Genomic DNA, 24,484 nt, shown 5'->3' on the forward strand with positions numbered 1-24,484 from the left:
CCACTCTCTCTTATTCTCCTCTATCCCTCTTTCCATACCCAACTCGGTCTCAGCAGATGTGTGTCTAACATGAGTCTGGTCCTGCTCGAGGTTTCTGCCTGTTTAAAGGAAGTTTTTCCTCACCGCTGTAACTAGCTAAAAACTGCCAGGTGCAATGCTCATGGTGGATTAAGGTGGGGTAAGCCTAGTCTAGACCTGATCTGTTTGTAAAAGCGTCTTGAGATAACATTTGTTGTGATTTGGCGCTACACAAATAAAGATTGATTGATTGACAGCCTTCATTTTTTTATTTTTTTGTCCTTTGCCAGGGTTAACAACTGGCCCTTTGTGTCATAACCAGCAGGAGCTTCTTATAAAGACGTCTCATTATAAGAATTTAAAAGGCTTTCCAACTATTCAGGAGTGTAAAAAATCACAGCAGATAAAGAGGACAACCAAATCTAAGAAGTTAAGATGGAAAATTGTGATATGTGACGTCTAAACTTGATGATAATGTGACACGTGTTAAAATCATGATATAATACAACAGTTGGTGTCTGGTGATGAGTTCAGGGTCTCGTGCACTCACCTTGTCTGAGGCCAGAATCTTGAAGGAGGCCATGACTTGCTCTGCGGTGTCGGTCTCGGCGGTCTCGCGGGTCATGAAGTCGATGAAGGCCTGGAAGGTCACCACGCCCGTGTTGTTGGGGTCAACCAGGGTCATGATGCGAGCAAACTCAACTTCACCCTTAAAGGAGAAAACATCAACACAGCGTTACACTTTTTCTCTCAAAGTCGTGATCACTCACTACTACAGAGAGAGGATGTAGAAAGTAGAGACTCCACTGACCAGATCGTAACCCATGGAGATGAGGCAGGCACGGAAGTCGTCGGGATCCATCATGCCGTTTCTCTTCTGCAGACGAAAACAAACTTGTGTTTTAATTCTTAGAACAACTAGTTTAGAAGTGCCTTAAACAGCAATCACTCATATAAGTTTAAAGGTCTCATAGGTAAAGATTCTTATCCCGAGGTCAGTGAACGCCTCACCCTGTCGAAGTGGTTGAAGGAGGCTCTGAACTCGTTGAGCTGCTCCTGGCTGATGCCCTTGGCGTCGCGGGTCAGGATCTGGTTCTCCACCTCGTTGATGGTTCTGGCGATGGTGGTGAGCAGCTGCTCCCAGCCCACGCGCACATGCTGCGGGAGGAGACGAATAGGAAAAAAAACACATGAGTAAGACGGAACGGAGAGGCGGAGGTCACGGTGACAGCTGCAGTGACGTCCTCCGTACCTCCATGGTGTAGTTGGTGTGCTTGTTGTCGAAGATGAGGGACTCCTGGCTGAGCTGGTGGTCGGCCTCCAGCTTGTCGATGTTGGATTTGTAGTTGATAATGTTCTGCTCGTACTGCTTCAGGCTGTTCATCTGTTCCTCCAGAGAGCCGGCGATGTCCACGGACACGTGACCGATCTCCTGCGGGCGCACAGAGGGAGGAGAACGGGTGAGTCTGTGTTCTAGAATAAAATGTTAAACTTTATATAGAAGAGGATTTCCTCTGTACCTCCATCTTGGTTTGAATCCAGGGTCCAATGATGTTGGCCTGGGCGGCAAACTGGCGCCTCAGTCTCTCGTTGGCCTGCTGTCTGGCCACCTCCTCCTGGAGCATTTGGTCTCTGAGGGGAACAAGGTGCTTCACCTGCGGGACAGAAATGGAATCATCAGTCACCTCAGCTTCTTCTCAGCTACCTCTGACCTTATCCAGCATAGGTTGAGTCCCACGTGGTTGGGTTTGACTCACAGTGTCCCACTTAGTGCTGATGTCCTGGGGGGAGAGGTTGGTGTAAGGGTTGATTCCGGACAGCTTGATGCCGTAGGTCTGGGCGATCTTCAGGATCTCGTTGTGGATGCCCATGGTGGCCATGCGCTCCTTGTCGGCCTCGGGCAGAGTGGCCTTGAACTGGTCGTGGGCTGTGATCAGACTCTGGGGGAGGACAGGAGAGAGATTACAAACACAGAGAACTTTACTTTAGAAATGTTACGGATATAAAACTTGTTTGTGTTTTTTAGTTTGGATCAGACCGGACTGACTTTCATATCCAGCAATTTGGGGCCAAAAGTCACCTGTACCTCTTTTAAATACATTATGTTTGACCCTCACAGGTTTCTATCCCTACATCTAGAAAGGTTCCCTACACCAAATGTAAAATATTACTCTTCACGTTGAAGTCATTCTACAAATGAACTCTTGACAAGGCTCATGTTAATTAGAAACCATTCCAGGAGACCACTTCATGAAGCAGACTGAGAGAATACCAAGAATGTGCAAAGCTGACATGAAGGAAAAAGGGGGCTACTTTACAGAATCTAAAATATAAAACATATTCTGGTTTGTTTAACACTTTTTTGTTCATTCAATAATTCTATATATGTTCTTTCATAGTTTAGATGTCTTTAGTATTAATCTACAGTGTTTCAAATAATTAAAATAAAAAAAAAACATTGAATGAGAAGGTGTTTCCAAACTTTTGACTGGTAGTGTATATAAAATATGGAGATACAAGGTTCCTGCCTGACCCTGATGATGTGTGTGTCTGTACCTGGATCTCCTCAATGCTGTGGACGATGAACATGTCCTGCAGGTCCTCCATGGCTCCGTCCATCCAGTTGTTGAAGGGCGCCGCCCTCTTGGCAAACTCCAGGTACAGCTGGTCGATGGTCTCCCACAGCTTCTCCACACGCTACACACACACATTTAAACACACAAACACACACATTAGGACGACACAACTTCAGCGACCACTCAACCATCGTGTCATGTGGCGCATTCCTGGTCTCACCTCCAGGGCGTCCCTCCTCTTCTGGGTCAGGGTGCCCAGGTTGTCCCACTGGTCACAGATGCCCTGGCAGCGGGCGTTGACTGAGGCAGCATCGTGGTAGTCCAGCTCACTGCGGAGAGGAGGCGACAGAGTGCCACACAGTGCCGTTAATCACCGTCACTCCTGATTCATTCAACGTCAGACGGACAAATCTGGTGCTGAGTTAAAGTTCAGTTTATTTTAAAGTTGCAACACGTAAAGTTGGATTCTATTTTCAGGATTTCTACATTTCACTGTTTTTAAATCTTCCTTGTAGGGGTCATCCGACAACATCTCCCTTTGGAGGTTATTGATGATTCACTCTGTGTGGCGCACATTCGTATTCATCCATCTGCTCCTGAACGGCTCGTATTAAACTGCATAAAGCATCAAAGAGATCGTCTGAAAACTACAAAAAAAAATAACAGGCCTGAGGAGTGGAGGGGAATAAGGAACAAGTGAGATCAGAGGTTTCTGCTCTTTCATGAATCATCCTTTCATCTGATTCATCCGCCTCATTAAAATGTTCTCTGTTCGTCTGATGCATCTTTTGTTCTCCGCCGTATTCACATCCTCGTGTGCTCTCGACAAATCTGTGATTATCACGACCACTGGGAGGCCGGGAACACGTCTTTAAGTCCCGTTTCTTCTTGTAAAAACATTCAACGTTGAACTAAAGTCAGGAAACATCTTCTAAACTGTCTCTTTGTGAATTGGGCCTCTTACTTGAGCTCCTGGGCGATGGCAGCGATCTGCTCTACTCTGTCCTGGTGAGCGGCGAGGTCGCTCTCAAACGCCTCGTGCTTCCTCATCAGGGCTCTGATCTCCATCAGAGAGGCGGACTCGTAGTCCTTCTGGGACAGCAGGTCTTCCTTACCTGGAAACACAAAGACGGTTTGATCTCAGTCGGCCTGATCCTCACAGATTCAAACTACAAGCTTCTGTTGATCCTTTGCCTCAGCTGCCTCTGTTCTTTCTCCTACCTTAACACTTCCTGTCTATACATCACTGAACTGCTGCATGATGGGATTTATCATGACTTCTATATGGCATTTGATCTCTGTTATACAGAGCAGGGTGTGAGACTGGTATTTAGATGAGGACTAGGTTAAATTAGGATTAAATTTGACTCTATGAGACACCAAGATCTTCTCCCTGGAGCACCGGTTTAGCTCAGCTGTTCGAGCAGGCGCCCCATGTACAGAGACGACAATGCTTTTGGTACTGAGCGCAGGTACTGGTGTGATTTGGTGCATGTCATCCCCCTTTCTCTCCCCCTATTTCCTGTATCTTTCAAGCTGTCCTTTCAAAATAAAGGCCTAAAGCTCAAAATATAATCTTAAAAAAACATATGTAGTCCGTCCTACCTCCGGTCCAGGACTCATGCATGGAGCACTTCTGCTTGAACTTCTCAGCCAGGTGGTCAAGTCTCTCTAGGCGGCGGATCTCAGTGAGCAGCCACTCCTCATAACCCTTCTCCACTCCCTCCAGACCCTTCCAGGCGTTGGCGATATCCTGGAGGACAGAGAGGGTTTACAACGGCTCTAGAGTTGTTCCAGTTCTTTCATTGTGAGTGGATGTTTTTCAGTGAGGTCTTTGTATCTCAGGTTAGGTTCAGATCACAAAGCAGAGAGCTTTGAAGGGATTTAAACAGCTTTAGAGGAGAGAACACAACAGAGAAGTCATGTTTGTGTCAGCAACAACAACAACAACAGTGATCTGCTCACCGACACCATCTTGCCCTCGGAGGGCATGAAGGCGGGCCTGTTGCTCAGCCTCAGCTTGGTCTGCAGGGTGTTGAAGTTGATCTCCAGCTGGCACTTCTCCTGGACGCGGGGAGGCTTGTGGATACGGCGGTAGTCGCGGAAATCCTCCAGCTTCTGCTGCATGGCGCGCATGGTCTGCTCGGCCACGCGGTTCTCCAGCCAGGGGATGGTGCGGCGGATCCATTCCAGCAGCTACAGGAGGGATGGAAACAGAGATTCTTACTCAAAGTGCTGAAAATATTTCAGTCAATCTTGTCTGTAAAATATTTTTATCCAGTTTATCTTTTTTTTTCTTACTTCAAATCATCCAACAACTGTAGCTGTTCAGTGTTACACTGTGAGGAACACTTCAGAGCTACAGTCGTCCATGAAGCAGTATGAAGGATTTTTAATTATAAAGTCAGTGCTATTGCATGTTTCCTTTTTCATTATCGTTGCTCTACTCAAGTTGTGCGACAATAAAAAGACCTACCTTGTGTCATTCTTCAGTATTCAATCCCATTTACTGTGTATCTTCTAATGGTCCTGCCTTATGTCAGAGTTTTTATTTGGTGATCATAACATAAATACTAAGAGTGTGTAGTTCATTATGATGGCAAGAAGAAGCCTGTTGCTTTCACCTGAGAGAAAAAATTATTCTGCTTTGTTTTTCAGAATTAACCCGATGATTATCTCTGAATTACGAGTTTTCTTTCTGAATAAAAGAAATTCTGTCCTGTTTGTCTGATTTAATGAGATAACAATCTTGAAACTACAAGACTTTTTTCCAGGATAAAAACACAAATCTGACTCTGTTTTTTCTGAATTAACAAAATCATAATCTTAGAATTATGCAGGGATTTTTTTCTATTTTTTTTTCTATTGCATTCACCTGAGAGAAAAAAAATCAGATCTGTTTTTCCAGTTATCAAAATAATTATCCCGGAATTATGACATTTTTTTCTGAATAAAAAATCAATGATTTCTGCTCTCTTTTTCTGAATTAAGGCAATAATTATCTCCCATTACAAGAATTTTTTTTCTGAGTAAATAAATAAAAAAACTGGCTTGTTTTTTTGAATTAATTAAATAATGATCTTTAAATGATGAGAATTTTTTTTGTGAATTTAAAAAAAATGCTGCTCTTTTTTTCTAATTTAACAAGATACCGCTACCGTAAAATCCCAACAGCACCTCAAGGCCACACCAGGAAGTAAACATGCCCTGGTTGTTCAGTTTAATCCAGTTTTATTCACTTTGAGTTTAAGACATTTGGAGATTCTTGTGTCTTTAAGTAACATCGATGGTGTGTAGGCACCTCAGGACTTTGCAGCTGTTTAGACGTGAGACCTGTTTTGATCTGCTGCACATTGCAGTGTTTCTCCAGGATCAGCTGAGCAGATATGACATGCTTCATTGATATAAGACGATGCATCTGAAATGCATTCAAGCTGGCTAAGTGTTGACTCAAGGGACAATCTGACAAAACTTAAAATACTGGATCTGCATTGAGTGCAACTAAGGCGCCAATTATCTCATTAATCAGAAAAACAGAGTAGATGCTTCCATATAAATTGAACATGTTAAGCTGAAATAAAAATACTTATTAAGCTTTTAAATGCTGCAGGATTTTAGGAAATACTTATGTAATCTCTTGGGAGACATTCTACATGTATTTATAAAATCAATAGAACAGTAAATATGATTATCTTTGTACTACATTGTCAGATTTCTCTTGGGTGTAAATATATTTAGTTCTCAGCAGCTCTTTGAAAGTTCCTCTAACTCTCTGATCCTTCACTTCTCCGCTCTGTTCATCTGCCTGCAGTGATTTCAGAGCTGTGTCATAGAGTCAGCAGGAGGAGGATCAGACGCTGTACAGAGAGAAGCAGCGAGTTTAAACTGCTGGAACATTCAAGTGTTTTCTGCAGAGGAGGAGGAGGAGGAGGACAGACTGAGAGTGGGAGGATTCGGCTGCAGCGGTTTCTCACCTCGCTGGCCAGCTTCTCGTACTCCTCCATCAGCTTCTCATTCTCCTGGTTGACGGCCAGAACCTTGCAGATACGGTTGGCGGCGGTCTCAGCCTGAGAGAGGGAGGCAGGAAGGACAATTAATGCACATCCACAGCGTGTCATATCCTTCACATGTTGCATCACGCTGATGATTTTAAAAAGTGATCACATTTCAAACACGGAGCAGATAGACTCAAACTGTTTTTAAAACGTGGACATGAAAGAACATGAGACCTGTTCAGCTCCAGCAAAGGCGTGGTAGAAGCAGGACACGTAGGTCATGATGGCCTTCTCATCGGGCTTGGGTGTGTTCACAATATCTGGTGGAGAAAAATATCACACATGAGTCTAAGACTTCAAATTGTACCCACTTATTAGTGATTTTTCATGACAAAACTTCTGCTACTCTCTTCGATACCTCTGCTCATCGTACCTTAAGTCTCTAAAAAAAAGTATGGGAGGTAGAGCCTTCAGTTATCAGGCCCCTCTCCTTTGGAATCATCTGCCAGTCAAAATCCAGGAGGCAGACACCCTGCTCTTAGACCAGCTCTTAGTTTTGCTGCTATCGGCTTAGACTGCAATAGGCTTAGACCACTATAGGCCTAAACTGCTATAGGCATAGACCGCTATATGCTTAGACAGCTATAGGCTTAGACTGATACCGTCTTAGACCACTATACACTTGAAATGTTATAGGCTTAGAATGCTATTGGCTTAGAATGCTATTGGCTTAGACCAATAAAGGCTTAGACTGCTATCGTCTTAGACCACTATAGCTTTAGACTGCTATAGGCTTAGACCACTTTTGGTTTAAACTGATATAGGCTTAGACAACTAAAGGCTTAGACTGCTATCGTCTTAGACCACTATAGGCTTAGACCGCTATAGGCTTAGACTGCTATCAGCTTTGACTGCTATAGGCTTAGACCTCTATAGGCTTAGACTGCAAAAGCCTTAGACTGCATAGGCTTAGACCGCTATAGGCTTAGGCTGCCGAGGGAACCGACACACTGGGATCCCCTCTCTCTGCCTATCACCTATCTGAACTCTCCCTGTCCCATTAAAGTTACTCCCCATAGACCTTCTGGAGTCCCTGAGCTCCCTTGTCCCGTAGGTCTGCTCTGGATCTCTGCTGTAGACGTCCTCCTACTGCTGACGTTCCAGACTCCAGCTGATACAACTACTCCTATCCGTCTCACCACTATCATCTCTCTCTCTCTTCATCTCCTCTATCCCTCTTTCCAATGTCAACCCGGTCTCAGCAGATGTATGTCTAACATGAGTCTGGTCCTGCTCGAGGTTTCTGCCTGTTAAAGGAAGTTTGTCCTCGCTGCTGTAACTAGCTAAATGCTGCAAAGTGCTCTGAGACAACAAGCTTTGTTATCTCAAAATAACAAGAAATCCAAATAAGTCCAGATCTTGAGAGGATTTAAATTGTGTTGCTATCACAGAAAAACTGAGTGATTGAAAAAAGATGCATGTCCGCCTAAGGCCTCTGTACATCTGGAAACCTGCTAACACCTACAGCATAAGTGTCAGCATGAAAGCAAAGAGCTGAATGACTTCCTGCATGAATCACTGTAACCTATTTTGCAAACCAAATGAGTTTCTAAGGTCAGAACAATCAGAGCTTCAGAGGAAGCTTTTAAGTGATTCAAAAAGCATTACTTTAAATGCAGGCTGGTGATTTTTAAACAATGAACACCTTCTTGTTATGAATCACTCTCCTCTCATTATGTACTCTTCCTCACTTTCTGCAGAGGTTTCTGGATTTTAACTTTCATGTCGTGACTCTGTTTTTTCAGCCTCACCTTCAGCGTCGAGCATCTTGGGGATGTCGAGGAACTTCTCAGCCACCTCGAAGGCGGTGTTCAGGTTACCAATGGGGTCATCCTGCAGACAGAGACATTAACTGTGAGACGTTCTGTGGGTCTGAGAGTTTTAATAAGAGAGAAGAGATTCATGCACTGTGTGAAATCAGTTTCATGGAGAGACACAGGCTCTGGCAGGGAAACAAGCGAGTGGATCTCTTCTGTTTCCTTCCTCCGTTGTGATTTGATCGAGTGTCAACGTTTTCTGGAGGAAGAATGAGAAGTGTCCTCTTTGACCGCTGAGAGAGAAACACAGCTCTGCAGAGAGCTTGATTTCTCTTCTCTATTTCTATTTCTATAAGTATGTAATGCAAAACATCAGAGAGATGTAGTCTAACAGGGCTGGTGCTTTTAAAGATCCTAAACATGCTGAATGTGAACCACTAGCTTACATGCAAGGACTTAAATTTGGAAACTTCACATCAAATCTTGTATATCACATCTACTATGGCTTTGATTCTGCAGGATAAGTATGTGCTTACCCAACAGCATGCATGTACTGCAGATACACTGATCTAAAATGCAAAAAACTGTGTACTGATGTAAAATTAAGAAACAGTTTGTCCCTATGAGATGCTGAAAAAGTGTTAGTAAGACTTAAAAATGGTACAACAGCAGCATAAATTGATTTTCATGTAGCTAACCTGATGCTTTGCAGACTGCAGATGTATGTTTGATTTGTTATGTAATACACAAACATGATAAAGTTATATTTATATATTAGCAATATGTAAGTAGTAACAGTTAACTGTGCTTCAACTCTGTTTCATTAAGGTTTAAAACCTCCTTTCTTACAGTCACTGTCAGTCCCCTTCGGTTGTTAAAGCTCTTGTAAAGGAACTTCAGCTTGCTTCCTTGTGGGCAAAGTGACCCCACTGTCTCTAGTGTCTTTGCTTATTTCAACCTGGACATGTGTACGGAGTGTTTTCTAAAGTTATATTTTTGGGAGATTCAGCTTTAATGGATAGGATATCTGAAGAGAGACAGGAAATGTGGGGAGCAGAGAGCAGGGGAAGACATGCAGCAAATGGCAGAGACAGAGAGTCGAACCAATGAAGTCGACAATCATTCTATAGAATCTGTATATGAGCGAGTGCTTAAAACCAATAGGCCAACTGCGCCCCAAAAGTATTGTTTTATAAAGAAAATCTCATCCTGCTGCTTCAAACAGTCAGTTGTATCACTCTGATTTTTTTCTGTAGTGTCGCTTTAACTCACTTCCTTCTTCTTAACCCGGTCACTGACCCCTTCCCCCCGAAACGCACACACTCACTTTGATTTTAAGTTGCACTCTAGCAATGTTTTTGCACTGTTTCAAAACTTTATTTATTATTTTTATTAGCTTACTCTTTTTAATTTTAGCTTATCTGTTCTAGCTATTTCCTATGTTTATCTGTTTCTAGGGTCTGAGAGAGAAACGTAATATCAGATCCTCTGTATGTCTGGTGCATACTGCAGTTTTTGACAATAAAGAAGACTTTGAACTTTGAACTTTGAACTTTGGTACCTACAGTGACGATGGCTACAAGCCCTAACAATGACATTTTAGTGATGATAAATTTGTCACTGATGGTTTAGTTTGTTTCTGTAGGTCACATAGAGTTGTCAGGAGTAGAGCTGGACGATATTGAAAAATATGTTATCACGCTCATTTTTTTTTAATATCAGTCGATATCAATAATTATTACGATATATCAAATCATTATTTCATTTAAATCTATAGGCAGATTTTTTGAAATTTAAGAAACCAGACAGTTTGTTAGCTTGTGTCTGGATTTAGTTTTCTGATAAACTTCATGAATCCATAATTTTTGACGCTGCTAACAGGAAGCAGGTCCTTTGTGTGAGATTAGATTTTTGTGAAGTTTTAGTATGCAGATTCTTATTTCACTCAGGTTGGGGTAATTTACTTAATTTGATATAAAATTACGAGAAATATTTATCACATTGTATTCTGTGTATCAGTTTATAGAGTATTGTTGTGAGTAGTGCTCTCCCCTTTAAGGTTTAGTTGGATTACAGGTAGGGTGATATTGGTGTAATTACAAGTTTAAATGTATCAATCTTTTATCAAACATTTGTTATATTTATACTGAGAAAAATTATATCACAATAATTATCGTTACCGAATTATCGCCCAGCCCAATGTCAGGAGTCTGTTTCATAACCAGCTAAAATCTCCTCACTGGAGCTTTAAAGAACTTCTGGGGGGCCTAATTCAGTCTGACTAAAACCTGACTGAAGCAACAAAACACTTAACAACTAAGTTTAATCAACTAATGTGTTTAAAACTTTCATAAAAATATTTGATATTGCTTGTGCTTGTTTGTGAGTTTTCCTGAAATTGTTAATAAGTTACATTTAACTGCTCATGAATAATGTAAAATACACTTTTTATGCTTCTTATGTTAACACCACCCTGTAGACTTTGGAGTATCTCATAAGGATCCCTTATTACACATGATGTATTGATGAGTGTGAGTCATTGAATTCAATGTGCAGTATAAGAGAAGTCAAATAAAGCAAAGCAGACAAGGATGAAAGGGAATAAAAAAGGATGGAAGGATAGGGCACCTTTCTCAGTTTGGAGTAGTCAATGAGGTCAGGTCTGTGTCTGTGGATGAGGGCACACAGAGCCAGGCCGTCCTTCCAACTGAGCCGTCGCAAGAGGAGAGAGAGAGGAAGGTACACGAGAAAAAGGAAGAGGAGAGAGGAGGAGGAGAGGAAAAAATAGCGTGAGGAAAGGAGTTTGTGCAGAGAAGAAGGTAAAACATGGAAGGTGCAGTTTCCCATCAGTGCCACAGTCTGGCGTTGTAGACTCACCTGATGTGGAAGTTCTGCACGTTGACATTCCTGTAGGGGGCAGTCTTCCTCTGGCACCACAGCAGCAGACCCTCCTTTGCAGAGGTCTCTGCATAGAGAAGAGGAGAGAGATGAAGAGCAGTGAAACACACAAGCATTATTATTAACAAGTCAAATACAAAAGGAACACAGGGCCTTTGTTTTTGAATGATAAAAGCAGGAACACGCGGCATGAAGAAGCCCCTAAAAAGATGCTGAGACTGGGACCAGGATCAAGACTGTTTATCTGTTCACAAATACAAATCTGTGCTTTTAAAGGTCAGCCAGGATGTTCTGCTCAAGAGGAGAGAAGAGGCATCTTGACGGGGCTTTAAGGAGGCAGGTGTCAAAGGAAGTGGAGCTATAATACAGCAGGAGATATTAAAGATCAGGAGCAATAAAAGTGGAGTTAAAGAGGATGACTTGAAGGTGAGGGGAAGACGTGCGAGGGGAGACGGGGTAAACAAGGTCCCTGTCTTAATAAACAAGATCTAGTGTTGGCTGATCCGTGGGACGACATGAGGGTTTGAGAGGGATGACATGAGGGGCAGAGGAACTTCAGGAAAGTTTGTTTGATGTAGTTGGTCATCATGGAGGAGGATTAATATAATTTATGTGTAAACATGAATCAAACGTGTATCAGACATAAGACTGATAATAAAACTGGGTGTCATTTAGTAATTTAAGATGTTTCAACTTTTGACTTATGTTCTTGTTTCCTGTAGAGGAAGCGCTCATTGTGCATTTTTCAAAATCAAATATTTAAAGGTACAGTGTGTAGAAACAGGAATATTTATTGAGATTCTACGTTGAAATGCTCCCATGCTCACCACTCCCATTGGGGAAGGGACGGTGGCCTTTGAGGACAAGAAGCACAACAACATACCAGTCCATTTTGGCGGCGACTCACTAAATACACAAACACATATGTTAGCAGTTTGTCCGTTCTGTGCTACTATAGAAACATGATTTAACAAAAACAACACGTTTTTATATTATAGTGTTTATCCATTCATTAAATCATACTGATGGATATTGTCGTGGAATTTTCATAGTCTTATATATATGTATGTAAGAATGTTTAACTATTGTATTCTTTCAGTCTAAATGTCATGTTTAGAGTAACTTGTTTCCTATGTCGTCTGTGACGGGCGAGATCGTGTCAGGGTAGTAGTCAAGGTCTCTCCCCCTGCTCCTGTCTTTATCTATGTGTTATGGCCGACTTACTGTCTCCAGAACTAGAGCACAGGTCTTCTTCCTACTTGTTGTGTTCCTATTGTCCAAACATGGTTATCTAACTTTAGTGTCGTCTTCAGAGGGAATAAATACCATGCCAAGGGTTTTGTCTGTCAGAACTGACTTGGCATTGCACTGCACTCTCCTGCCTGTGTACTGTTATGTTATTTCTCCTTGATCAAGTTCTACATAAACTATTTCAACGTAAGCCGTCCGAGTCTCCTGAGTCTTCTGTGTCCAGTGTCCAGTTTGTTGCTGAATTCCATCACAGATATTATATTCAATGTTTACCAAGTCTGTTCTGCTAAGTGACTCTAAATTCTACACACTGTACCTTTACTTTTATTAGTATCACAATTATTACTTTTATTATCACAATGATCTTGTTATTTTTATTCCTATTATTCTTGTTATTATTTGTATCATTTTTGTATTCATAGTTTTACTATATTTTTTATTATTATCAATAATAATAATATTTTATTTTCTAGTATTTTTTAAAATATCATTATTTATATTATTATAAACATTCATATTATTAATATGAATATTAGCATTATTGTTGGAATTATATCATTTGGTTGCTGCTTTTGTTCCCCAAAGATTAAAGTAGAGTTCTGTGATCTGCTAATGTGACCTGAATCATTGACTTAACTTCTAAAGGAAAGTTTTGACATTTTTGGATTACACTTGTTCACTCTAGAGGTTTAAAAGAGGATTGATTACTCTCTTAAAGATATAATTATGTAATGCAAAGTTAAAAAAAAATGGCTGCCTTAGCTTAGCATGTAGATTTAACATTCTGGCTCTTTCAAAAGGTAACAAAAATCAACTATCAACTTTAAATGTAGATGCATTGGTTTGTTTAAGAAGCATCAGGATACGTTTTTACATGTTGAATCAAGATACGTATTTCAGATATATGTAGTTTTGTCAGAGCCTCCCTGACAACAACACTTCATTTTATTTATTTAACCAGATAATACCCGTTGAGTTCAAGACCTCTTTCCCAAAAGTGACCACAGCACACTTCTTAATAATGATTACATGATACAGAAAAAAATTACAGACAATAAATTATAAATCAAACAATAATTTAAAAAGTGCAACTAATTATCAAATAAAGTGCAAAGTTGAGATCACAGATAAGAATTTAAAAACACAGGCTCACGCTGTCTGTCTTTGAAGATAGAGCCAAAGGCTTCGAGTGAAATGAGATCGGACTATTTCAAATCCTTCTCCATGCAGAGGGATACATACCTTTAAATGCTATTGCTAACTTTACATTTGTAAAGCTAATACAAAAATCCACTATGGCAGCCAGATGTTGGCAAAGCAATGCAATATCCAAGATATCTGTGCATGGTGGATCCATGTTGGGTCCCTCAAAGAGTATGGTACACGCTTCCTCCTATGTTAAGTGACCTGAGATAACCTTTATTAGGATTTGGAGCTAAATTCAGTCAAATTTAAATGATTGACTTAATTGAAGATGGTGGTCAGAGTTGTGTGTTTATGGTATGTGGTGGTTTTAAAGAAACACGCACATCTAAACGACAATGTGTTATTTAAAAGTTGCCAGGTTTTTAAAACTGACTGTCATACATTGTTCTTCTTGTGCTTGGATGGTATCAACTCTTCCTTAAAGCTAAAACAACAACTGTAAAAAAGTTCCTCTGGTTCAGAATTCCTCATGCAAGTTCTTGTACATACACACACAAATAACCACACACCTTCCACAGAGATGTCCTGGATGGCGAAGCGGAGGATGATGGTCCAGATCATACCAAGAGTCATCTTCACGTTGCCGTCCACAATTTCTGTAAGCACACACAAACAAACAAACACAAACATGATGAGAACATAAAGACACAACTTCTAAACCCAGGCTGTCAGTCTCTGTAAGGTTGAAAGTTCAGTGTCTGCTCGCTGCACGGCCCGTGAATCTCCTGCTGTTGACACTAACTGATTTTCACACTTCTCCGAGGCTTTGAAGGAAACTTGGCTGCAATTAGAGTGATGAAAATTAAAGCTGTGGAACGTTCACTTAACGGCGTTTGAAGATCTGTGATTCGAAGCTCTCAGATACTTCTCGTGAACTCTCAGTCGGAGCTGTTTCTTCCCCGCTGAGCGTTTACTCAGTTTAACCTCCGAGAGTCTGAATCAGTGTGGAGGATTTTTCCTCCTCATCAAAAACATTAGAGGTCTAGCTTCTGTTATTGTTGTTCTGCAGTGTCATATGTTTGTTTATCACTCCAGCTCTCACGCTGCCGTCTTCTTCAGCCGTCTTTATACTTTATAACCTCTTCCTGTCGTTTTTTAAAATTGAAATGAACTTATAAATGTTTTAAATGAGGCAATCTATCATTTGAATTATGTATGAAGTCAAAATGAAAGGCAGAAATAGTGCTTAAATATGCTGATTAAATGCAGGATACTTCAGATATGCAGAATGTGGACACTAACAGTAAATCCACATAAAAGAGTAAAGCAGAGATTTCCTTGTTGCCAGTTGAGGGACTAATACTTCGATTTTCTGCCTCTGCACTCGTCTGAATTCTCCTGTGACACCGCTTCATACACCATCTGCTGCTCCAGAACAGGTCCCGGAAATGTAAATTCTACGTGACCTTGGTGTGCATAAAAAAAAAACACAGGAAGAGAGACGAGGAGGCAGAGGGAGGATGATAGACGTCAGAGGAAGGACTCTTACCCTCAGCACCAATAGACACCAGTTTGACTCCCTTGCTGCAGATGAAGTCCAGAGCTTTGTTCACGTTGGCGATCTTGTGGAAACGCATCTTGCCTTTGTCGGGTTTGGGCAGCCTCTCGCCTGAAAGACAAGAAATACTGTTAGCACCAAGAGCTGAACGCACGGTTCGAAGACTCAAAGGGTTGCACTTAGGGCTGGGTGATAATTCAATAACGATAATTATGGTGATATCATTTTTTTCGCTATAAATACATATAATGGTTGATAAAAATGTGATATATTGAAACCTGTAATTACACCTCCAAACAACTGGAAAGGGAGGGTCTTAAATGCTAGTTCCCAACCAACATTTAAGAAAAATTTGAATCTACCAACAAAAAATTCACTAAAATCTCATGTTACTCAAAAGACCTGCTTCCTCTTAGCACTGTCAAAAATGAGTGATTCAAGAAGCTGATCAGAGAACTAAACTTCAGACTCTAGCTAACAAACTATTTGGTTGCTTCAATTTTCACTCAGGGGCAAAAAAATGCCTTTACATTTATCGTGAGCCTTAAAAGTTGATTTAATGAGGGTTTGAGAAAAAGAAAAAGACAAAAAATTCACAAGACAACTCAGATAATATTTATGTTTTTTAAGCTTTATTCCCATGTGACATTAATCACATTTTTTATCTTTCTATACCGTCAATTTCAATGAAAAATGTCAATTTTTTCCTATACTTCAATACAAAAGCACTTTTTAATGACCTTTATAGATGAGAGGTGTCAATGTGTTTCTGTATTTGTTATAATGCTAATACATAAATTATTTTGAATTAATTATATTTATAATAATTATCATATATAATAATTCAAAATGTATTTTAATAAATATTAGGACCATTTTTTGGCTTAAATACTGGAAAATTATAAAAGATACAGCTTAAAAATCAGACAATATTTCATTTAGCTGTTTCATCATGATGTGAGTCAGGCTGCAAGATTAGAGTAACAATTGATTTAAATATTTCCCTTCTTAACAAGTTAGAATAAATCACATTATGCAAGTTCAATGAGTTGTTTTAGGGGGAGATTAAACTCGGCTTGTTGCACAGTGTAGTTTTGATTTAAGTTGGTAACACATGCCATGCTTCACCTCTAGTGGTTACCTGACAGTAAACAGTGAAGTGGCTACTAAACATGTCACTTTGGCCACTAAACTCAACTACAGGGGAAAGTGGAGTCTTTGGGACTCTAATTTTATTGGGCAAGGTTTAAATGTTGTCTTATGTGTCGTGCTTTAATGACAAAGTTTGATTTGACACTTTTTATTCTTCTTTGGTTGTTTTATGTCCTTTGGTGAAAAGCTTTCAGGTACATAATCACTGCTCTCTAGATTGAATCAGATCAGCTGCAACACCTGCTAAGTGATGGGCACTCAGTGTTTGCTGAGTCAGACTCTATCCGGTGACAATCAAGTGACAGAGCAGAGTGAGTGTTGATGAAGATGCACCTGAAATGACCTCCAGCAGCAGCATGAGTTTGAGGCCATTTCTGAAATCCTCTTCAATGTTCTCGATCTGTGTCCCGGCCTTCCTCAAGTGGGAGTTACACCAAGCTGTGAAGGTCTGAGAGAGAAGGAGAGAGAAAAAGAGAGAGGGTCAAACAATGTCGCCTGTCTGACTGTATGACATTCACAGACACTGACAGCAGGCAACGCAACCTGCAACACAAGCTACAAACAATCATGTAACAGACACACACACACACACACTGAGTTTATATGCACACACTGCGTGATGTCTCCGTTCTGAGAACAGTGAAGAAAGTGCTGAGCAAAGCCTGAACCGTCCTCTTCAATTTGTGACCTTGTAATCATGTGGTTGCTGACAGTGAGAGCTCACACACACACGCACACACACACACACACACACACACACACACACACACACACACACACACACACACACACACACACACAAACACACACACACACAAACACACACACACACACACACACACACACACACACGTTTATGTCAGTTTGAAGGCCAAAGATGACTCAGCAAATTCTTACAAAAGAAAATTTGTTTATAGATTTCTTTTCTTCAGAGACATTTTTTTCATGCCCGTTAAATTTACTAAATAAAAACACATTTATCATATCTTTAAAGCTGCTGTGAGGAACTTTTGTTTTGTGTCAATTCTGGCGCCCCTTGTGGACAAAGCGATACCTCTTATCACTTGTCCTATACATGCAAAAGTAGTGTTTTCAACAAAAACCTCATCCTTTTGTCTTTTAACAGTCAACTTTATCAGGCGGTGTGATTATTTTCCATGAAAACAGTCAAATAAAGTCTGTTTCTGAAGCAAGATGTCCATCATCTGGTCTGACACCTACCCCCTCAGGGCGGTTTCAGGCATTAAAAATGACAACAGAGAAGGTGTCAGTGTTGCTGCTGATGATCTTGTTTGCTATTGAAGGTCATAAAGAGGCATCAGTATCATTTTCAGTCTGTTTCTCAGCCAGTTCAAAACTCCTCACAGGGCCTTTAAATTAATAAATAACATCAGCTTTTAAAGCAATGACTAAGCATGGGGATGATTTTTTACACAAAATAAACTCTGATTTAACTTCATTAATTTCACTGGATGTTACATTTTGACAAGAAAGTAAAAAGAGAAACATCTTAGAGAAATTATATAAGAAGTGAGTATCACACACTTTATGCAATCTGATGATTAACCAGTTATTAAATATTAATATTCACACTGTGTGATATCCTTACCACTTTAATATAATAAAGTATTACTTTTCATTCTCAGCGCTTTTGAACATTGCTTATTCTAAAATATTCTGCACTTACTTTTTAGTGTAATTGTCATTTTTTTATTTTTTGGTATAATTTCTTTAATTCACATTTAACATTATACCCATGAACACTGAAACAAACAAACAAACAATAAAACACAGTGGACAATTAAATGAACAGCAACCCAAAACAGCAAACAAACAAAAACAAGATCAACAAACAAAAGAAGGACTTATACAGACATTAACTCACTCCTCACACCGACAAGCTCGACCTCTACAATACCTCTGTAATTGTCATTTTTTAATTGTATTAGAAGTTATATCTATACAGTTTATTCCTTCTGTCATATTCTCATATTCTTATTTTATTATGTATAAAAGCAACTGTTATGACTGAATTTCCACCCTGGGATAAATAAGGTATATCTGACTAGAATACTGAATAAATAAATAAATAAGACAGAAAACAAGTCATTTCATTTCCTGCATAAATTGTCACTTTTTCTGTGCAGTGTTTGTTCTACCTGTTAGACAAAGGTGCAAATGTTTATTCAAATTAGAAAGACAATTTGCTATGTTGCACTGAAAATAAACATCTGAGAACCATGTCTGTTTGTGGTGTATCATCACTCTGCGATCAGTTTGAACAAGGCAGCAGAAATAATGGAATAATGCTGCATAATGTGGAAAAAAGTAACAAGCTTCTCCTGCAGTCTGTAAACAATGATTTAATCACTCATGACACACACTGATCAATCATTACTTGGTACTGTTTAATTAGGCGGCAACGCCCTGCTCGTGAAGCCAATGTGAAAGTGTTAAAAACTGCAGTTTCTCAAGTGTCCACTTGAGGCTGGCTCCAGGAGTACCGGAAACCACACACACACCCATTCAAAAAAGACGATCTTTACAGCAGAAATAAACATGTTTACAGTCTGGTACAAAAAACGAGTGTAGTCTGGACAGCTCATTTCGCTTTTGGCACACACTGTACGGGGGGTTGATTTTTTCATAACTCGGCAGTTTAGAAGATATTAAGATTACGAGTTTTGCATTATGAGAGGCACAGCTGACTTGATTGACAGGCGGAAACACTGTAGCTGTTGGCTAGGAGGCTCAAAGCCCACCTCTTTACCTCGACAGAAGTTAGGTTGAGTTCAGAATTTCAAATATGGCTCCCGCTGACAATTGGCTTCCAAACAGCCCTTCAGAAACAGAGGGGTGATGTAACACAGATTAAATCCATTTATTATGAATTCTCTTGTTATTAGTTGTGGGAGTCACTGGGGAGCTCCTAATATAATACTCAATAAATTACCCACGATGGACATATCACCCCTCGCCTAGAGGTAATGAGTTGGGTCGTTAACACTGCACATAGCAGGTATTTTTAGCTGACTTTTCCACAATGTTTCGAATGTTGGAAAATGGGGGATCAGCTGCTGTCTCTCAAAGACGAAGGATGAGGTCATCACATGCCTGGTTTTGTCCACAACCCAAAGGTATTCTCTTTCTGCAACAGACGACTGAAGAAACCAGAGAGTGGTCACATCTGGAACATGGAACTGGAGTCATTAAACTACACTCTGATCAGTCTGTCAGAGTTCTAGCTCTACATCAGGCCACTTCCTGTCTTAAAGTCCTGGATCTGGGGTTGTGTAGAAAAGAGAGTGTTGAAAGGCAGATCTCTGACTCCAGAAAGCAAACCGTTCATTATGTGAACCCTCAGTGCGTGTAACATGCAGACAACAGACGCTGGTGTAAACGGCTCTCTGCCTCTCTGAGTGCTAGCTCTCGGTCTGTCTGGAAAATTGCCTAATAGCGTTGGCTGTGCACATCGGGGACACCTCCAATGGCTCCATCAGGCCACTCAATCAATCACTGGATGGTATTTTTCAGAAGCGTTCATGGTGTTTAGCTCCAAATGTAAATAGGGGAATGTGTGAGTGTGTGCTGCTGCCGCTGCTGCTGCAGAGCCATAACTTTGCCAGGGTTTGAAGGATGTGTGGGTGTAGAAACAGAATAAGTACATGAGCTGAATAACTAACTACAGATGACAGTGTGGGCGGAGAGAGACGGAGAGAGAGAGAGAGGGTTTGTGCTCAGCAGGTGAGAGCATAAATTACCATTTTAGCCGAGTACATTAAACAAGTCAGAAATAAAAAAAAATGTACATGTCCCTGTACAGTGTGTGGGTGTGTTTGTATCTGTGTGTGCCTTCATGTGTGTCGTCTGCACTCGAGTGTGACTGTGGAGTGACATGTGTGGACGGAGAAGCAAAGCGCCAGAGACAGACAGACGGGCAGACGGGCAGACGAGATGGTGACAGGGAGAGAGGGAGTTTTTGACAGAGAAACCACACAAGTGAAGAGAAGAGGTGTGAAGACAGCAGCTCAGTGCAGGGACAATCTACATATCTCTACATGAATTTAAGGATTATCTGATAATCTGATCATACACATAAAACACGACCTTGATCCCACCTCTATGTTTGCCTGATTCACAGCTAAAACTCCACGTGATATGACGAGGTAAACGTGTGTTGTGTAACTTTGGTAGAACAAAACAAGTGAATACGAAGGTTTCACTTTGAGCTTTAAGATGATGATGATGATGATGATGATGAAACCAAATGCCTGCTTCTGATTGTATGAGCACATCATCAGTGACCTTAAAAATCACTGAGTGCCCAAAAAAAAGTTTCAGATCAACTGTTTGCGAAGTAGAGAAAATTGATGACATCATCAAAGTGTGACTGCAGTGAAAAGCTAACGTGACGGTTGAATGACTAAATGGTCAACCGTCATTCCCAGACACAAAGACTCAGCAAACTTTTAGCTGTAAAAACTGGAAAGAGCAAATTTAAAGTTACTGAAATGATTCATTAGTAATCACACTCGCCTGTTGTAAATTTAATTTGATGAATTAATTATTACAGCTCCTCTTAAGAAGAGTTACAGAACAATGACGAGTGTGTTTACGTTAGCTATGTTAGCTAGTTTGCTTCAGTCTTACTGTTCCAATCATGTTTACACTTTTTCTCCACTATGTTTTAGACAGGACAGAAATTATTATTATTTGTAAATATTTCTGATTGTCTTATGAGATAACAGCATTTTAGATTAAACTACTTAAAATGACCTTTTAATAAATATCTTTTAATCGTTAATCTTTCGTTTCATACCTGTTTCTTGGCATCAATTATTATTTTTTGAATATTTTTTGTAACTTTTTCTTAACATTAACACACATACTCAATAGACACCCAGCGACACCATGAAAAATAATAAAGGCAGATAGTGCTCAGATGTGAACAACAGCAACACTTCCAAATGATTATTTTAGATTTAACAGTTTAATGACTATTTTTTTTAAAGAATGCAAACAGGAAAAACAAATATAATAATAATAATAATAAATAAATAAATAAATAAATAAATAAATAAATAAATAAATAAATAAATAAATAAATAAATAAATAAAAGAAGGGATAAGTGATGTTAATAATATATATATTTTTTGAATAATGGTGAAAATAATAAATTGGGTGGGACACAGACAGATCATTTGTAAATATACAGAATAAAGGAGAGTTTGCATCTTAGAAGTTAGCATTTTCATAGCAGCAAAGATTATGGGTTAATCAGTCAGATCTCATCAAACTGTGTCAGAAACAGCTTCCACACTTTTACAAAGTAATTATTTTGCATCCATTATTTTCCTTTATTGCAATTTTTTTTGAAAAGGTATCAGTTTCTTTTTGCCAGTTCTCACTTCTGTTTTTGTTGCCAATTTTTACATTTTTCTAAATTATTTTTTTAATGTTCATCTAAGCCTATGTAGACCACTTTGAACAGCCATCTGTGGTTACAGTGGTGTGAATAAAAAGTCTACAAACAACTATCTCACAGTAAAATTTGCAACTGATGTTTTTGAAAGAAGTACTTTCACTGGTTGTTAACTTTTTCCTACTCATTAAGTATTAAATATGTAATACTTACACTTTGGTAAGATCTAAAAATGTGTTTTTATGACTTATAGAATAAAACTGAGACTTGTATTTTGTTTCACGTAACTCCTCACTCAACATTCAGACAGTGAAGTCAGCTGAACGGCCTTAAAACTCTGTTTGATTCAAACTGAGTTCAAAGACCGCAGAGAGGCAGAAAGAGAAAGAGAGCGAGGCAGCGAAGAGGAGAAGTGAGAGGAGTGACAGGAATGCCCAGGCCCCGGTGTAATTTGATGTACGGGTCTGGAGAGGAGAAGAGGCCGCCTGTCCAACCAGCCGGGGTCCCAGCAGGTGCTTGTCTCCTTTGCCATGCATGACCAAATTTAGACAGGGCTCCTAATCCAGCGCACACAGGCCACCAGGCCAAGGCAGTGAGGGGAGATGGGAAGATGTGTGTGAAGGAACGGGGAGAAGGAGGAGATGGAGGGCCTGAGGAACGAGGAGGGGAGGGGTGGGGGCTAAATTAGGTAGAGGAGGAGGAGGGGTGGAGGGAGGTGGTGGTTGGTGGGGGGCATTGGAGGCTATATTGGGTTGCTATGGGACACCCATGGACAGCTGAGAAGGCAGGATTCCTAAGGTGAACTGTAAGACTCCAAGACGGAGAGGGAGAACGAGGGGGAGGAGGAGGAGAAAAAAGAGGAGGAAGGAATGGATTGAAGAATACGAGGAGCATTAAATAATAACTGGAGAAAGTGTGGAGAAGATGAGAGGGCTGAAGACTCGCCAGCATCAAAGGAGGTCTGGAACAAGCTACAGTGTCTGTGATAGAAATAAAGGATGAAGTAATAAAGCTAAATATACAAACAGGACGCAGGATTCATTAAACCTAAAATGTTTAACTGAGCGCCGCGGGATAATAAAGCAATTATCTGACATACCTGTGAAAGCTATTATTACAATTCCTCTGCTCGTAAAGCTCTATTATCTCATCCTGTGGGTTTGTTTTAATGCCTGCGGTGGGAGTCCACTAGCATGAAGTCACCCTCCATCCTCGCAACCAGCCCCCCTCCTCCTCCACCTCCTCCTCCTCTCCTCTGTCCATCCACACCTGTTGGTCTGGCTCGGCTCAGCTCGGCCTTTTTTACAGGTCCTTCCTGTAAAATGAGGTCACGGTGGTCCAGCTGAATGCCTGTCATGACTAAATCCCCCCTCCACCACCAACACCACCACCACCACCACCACCACCAGCGCCACTCTCAAGGGGAATCATGACTGCTGACCCTCAATACAGCTGACACGCACATACACACATGTTCCCACACACAGGCTCACACACACACACACACACACACACACACACACACACACACACTGGAGCAGGCTCGGAGCTCTTAATAATGTCTGCGAGCTCGGCTGTCTGTCAAAGAGCTGACGCAACCAAAGCGGTGTGTGGAGTTACAGCTGCTGGCCTCCGAGGGGAAACCATGAGCAACAGATCTGATCAATACCTGCACCTCATAGTTTACCTCTGCAAAGCTCTGGTGTAAATTATATGCTAAGGTGCAAGTAGTTAGGGGACTTCAGATCTTATTTTAAGTTTTCACCATCATAGAGAACACATGGAAGATCCAGATGTGCAAAATACTTTGAAGTACTTCTTTAAACCATCTCCTTAGGTTAGTTATTTTTAGACAAGAGGTCCAAGAAAAGGGGTGGCTGATGGAGAATAAAATGTTAAGCTGTAAGCTGGAAATGTAGAAAAAAGGGGAAATTTGAAAGAGCAATAAGACAAGAGGAAGCAACACAAGGGAAGTTCTGATGCGACTAGTTCCCTGGTTGTCTAGACGGATATTTAAATTCAGAGTAACCAACTAGTCTGATGGTGAGACAACAACCAGAAGACAGCACATATTACTTAAAGCTGGGGTTCGTTGTCAGATTTAGATACACTTGTTGTTATTCTGGTTAAAATGATCTTTATGTCCCGATGGCAATCAATACATAATGTGTTCTTAAAAAAGAGGTAAAAGAAGCTGCTATCTACAGCCGGAGTAAACCTGGGAAAACACCAACCAATCCCTGCCATCAGGAGCCAAATTATGAAACCAATCAAATCCCGTCCTGCCGTTCTGCCCGCCTCCTGCGCGTACATTTCCTGTTTGTTTGTGTTTTTAACTTTCACTATGAGAATGTTTTGGTGTTTTCTTACCGCAGAGTGAGACATGAGTTGACGTAGTGCAAAACACAAACGATGTGCTGAGGACCGGTTTTGAATCAGTCACCATCATATGGTCGTGAAGCAGTGGTGCTCGTGCATGTGAGCAGGGGCATTTTTTTGGAGGAGCTGAGGAAATGCTACATTCAAATTCATGCTAGTTTTCCGTGACTACCAACACTAGCTTTAACACAGCCAAACACAGGATCACATTCAGCAGGTAAACAACGTCAAACTAGTTCATAGAAGGGCTAGAGATAGCAGATCTAGCACC

At 40.6% G+C, this 24,484-nt stretch overlaps 1 protein-coding gene across 1 annotated transcript in view; it reads right to left on the minus strand.

Moving 5' to 3' along the window:
• Positions 1–24,484, minus strand: part of actn3b (actinin alpha 3b) — a 45,783-nt gene that overhangs the window by 2,095 nt on the left and 19,204 nt on the right. Inside the window, exons 2-20 of the mRNA XM_034677229.1 lie at positions 16,745–16,859; positions 15,251–15,370; positions 14,271–14,357; positions 11,284–11,371; positions 11,035–11,113; positions 8,401–8,482; positions 6,824–6,909; positions 6,569–6,661; positions 4,560–4,790; positions 4,200–4,347; positions 3,559–3,709; positions 2,815–2,923; positions 2,575–2,715; positions 1,776–1,958; positions 1,539–1,673; positions 1,271–1,450; positions 1,030–1,176; positions 830–895; positions 569–727 (exon numbers count right to left, since the gene is read on the minus strand). Coding sequence (XP_034533120.1) covers positions 569–727; positions 830–895; positions 1,030–1,176; positions 1,271–1,450; positions 1,539–1,673; positions 1,776–1,958; positions 2,575–2,715; positions 2,815–2,923; positions 3,559–3,709; positions 4,200–4,347; positions 4,560–4,790; positions 6,569–6,661; positions 6,824–6,909; positions 8,401–8,482; positions 11,035–11,113; positions 11,284–11,371; positions 14,271–14,357; positions 15,251–15,370; positions 16,745–16,859 — 2,400 coding nt within the window. The remainder of the gene's footprint in view (positions 1–568; positions 728–829; positions 896–1,029; positions 1,177–1,270; positions 1,451–1,538; positions 1,674–1,775; positions 1,959–2,574; positions 2,716–2,814; positions 2,924–3,558; positions 3,710–4,199; positions 4,348–4,559; positions 4,791–6,568; positions 6,662–6,823; positions 6,910–8,400; positions 8,483–11,034; positions 11,114–11,283; positions 11,372–14,270; positions 14,358–15,250; positions 15,371–16,744; positions 16,860–24,484) is intronic.

This window comes from Notolabrus celidotus, chromosome 23, assembly GCF_009762535.1.
Source record: "Notolabrus celidotus isolate fNotCel1 chromosome 23, fNotCel1.pri, whole genome shotgun sequence".
Classification (NCBI taxonomy): domain Eukaryota; kingdom Metazoa; phylum Chordata; class Actinopteri; order Labriformes; family Labridae; genus Notolabrus; species Notolabrus celidotus.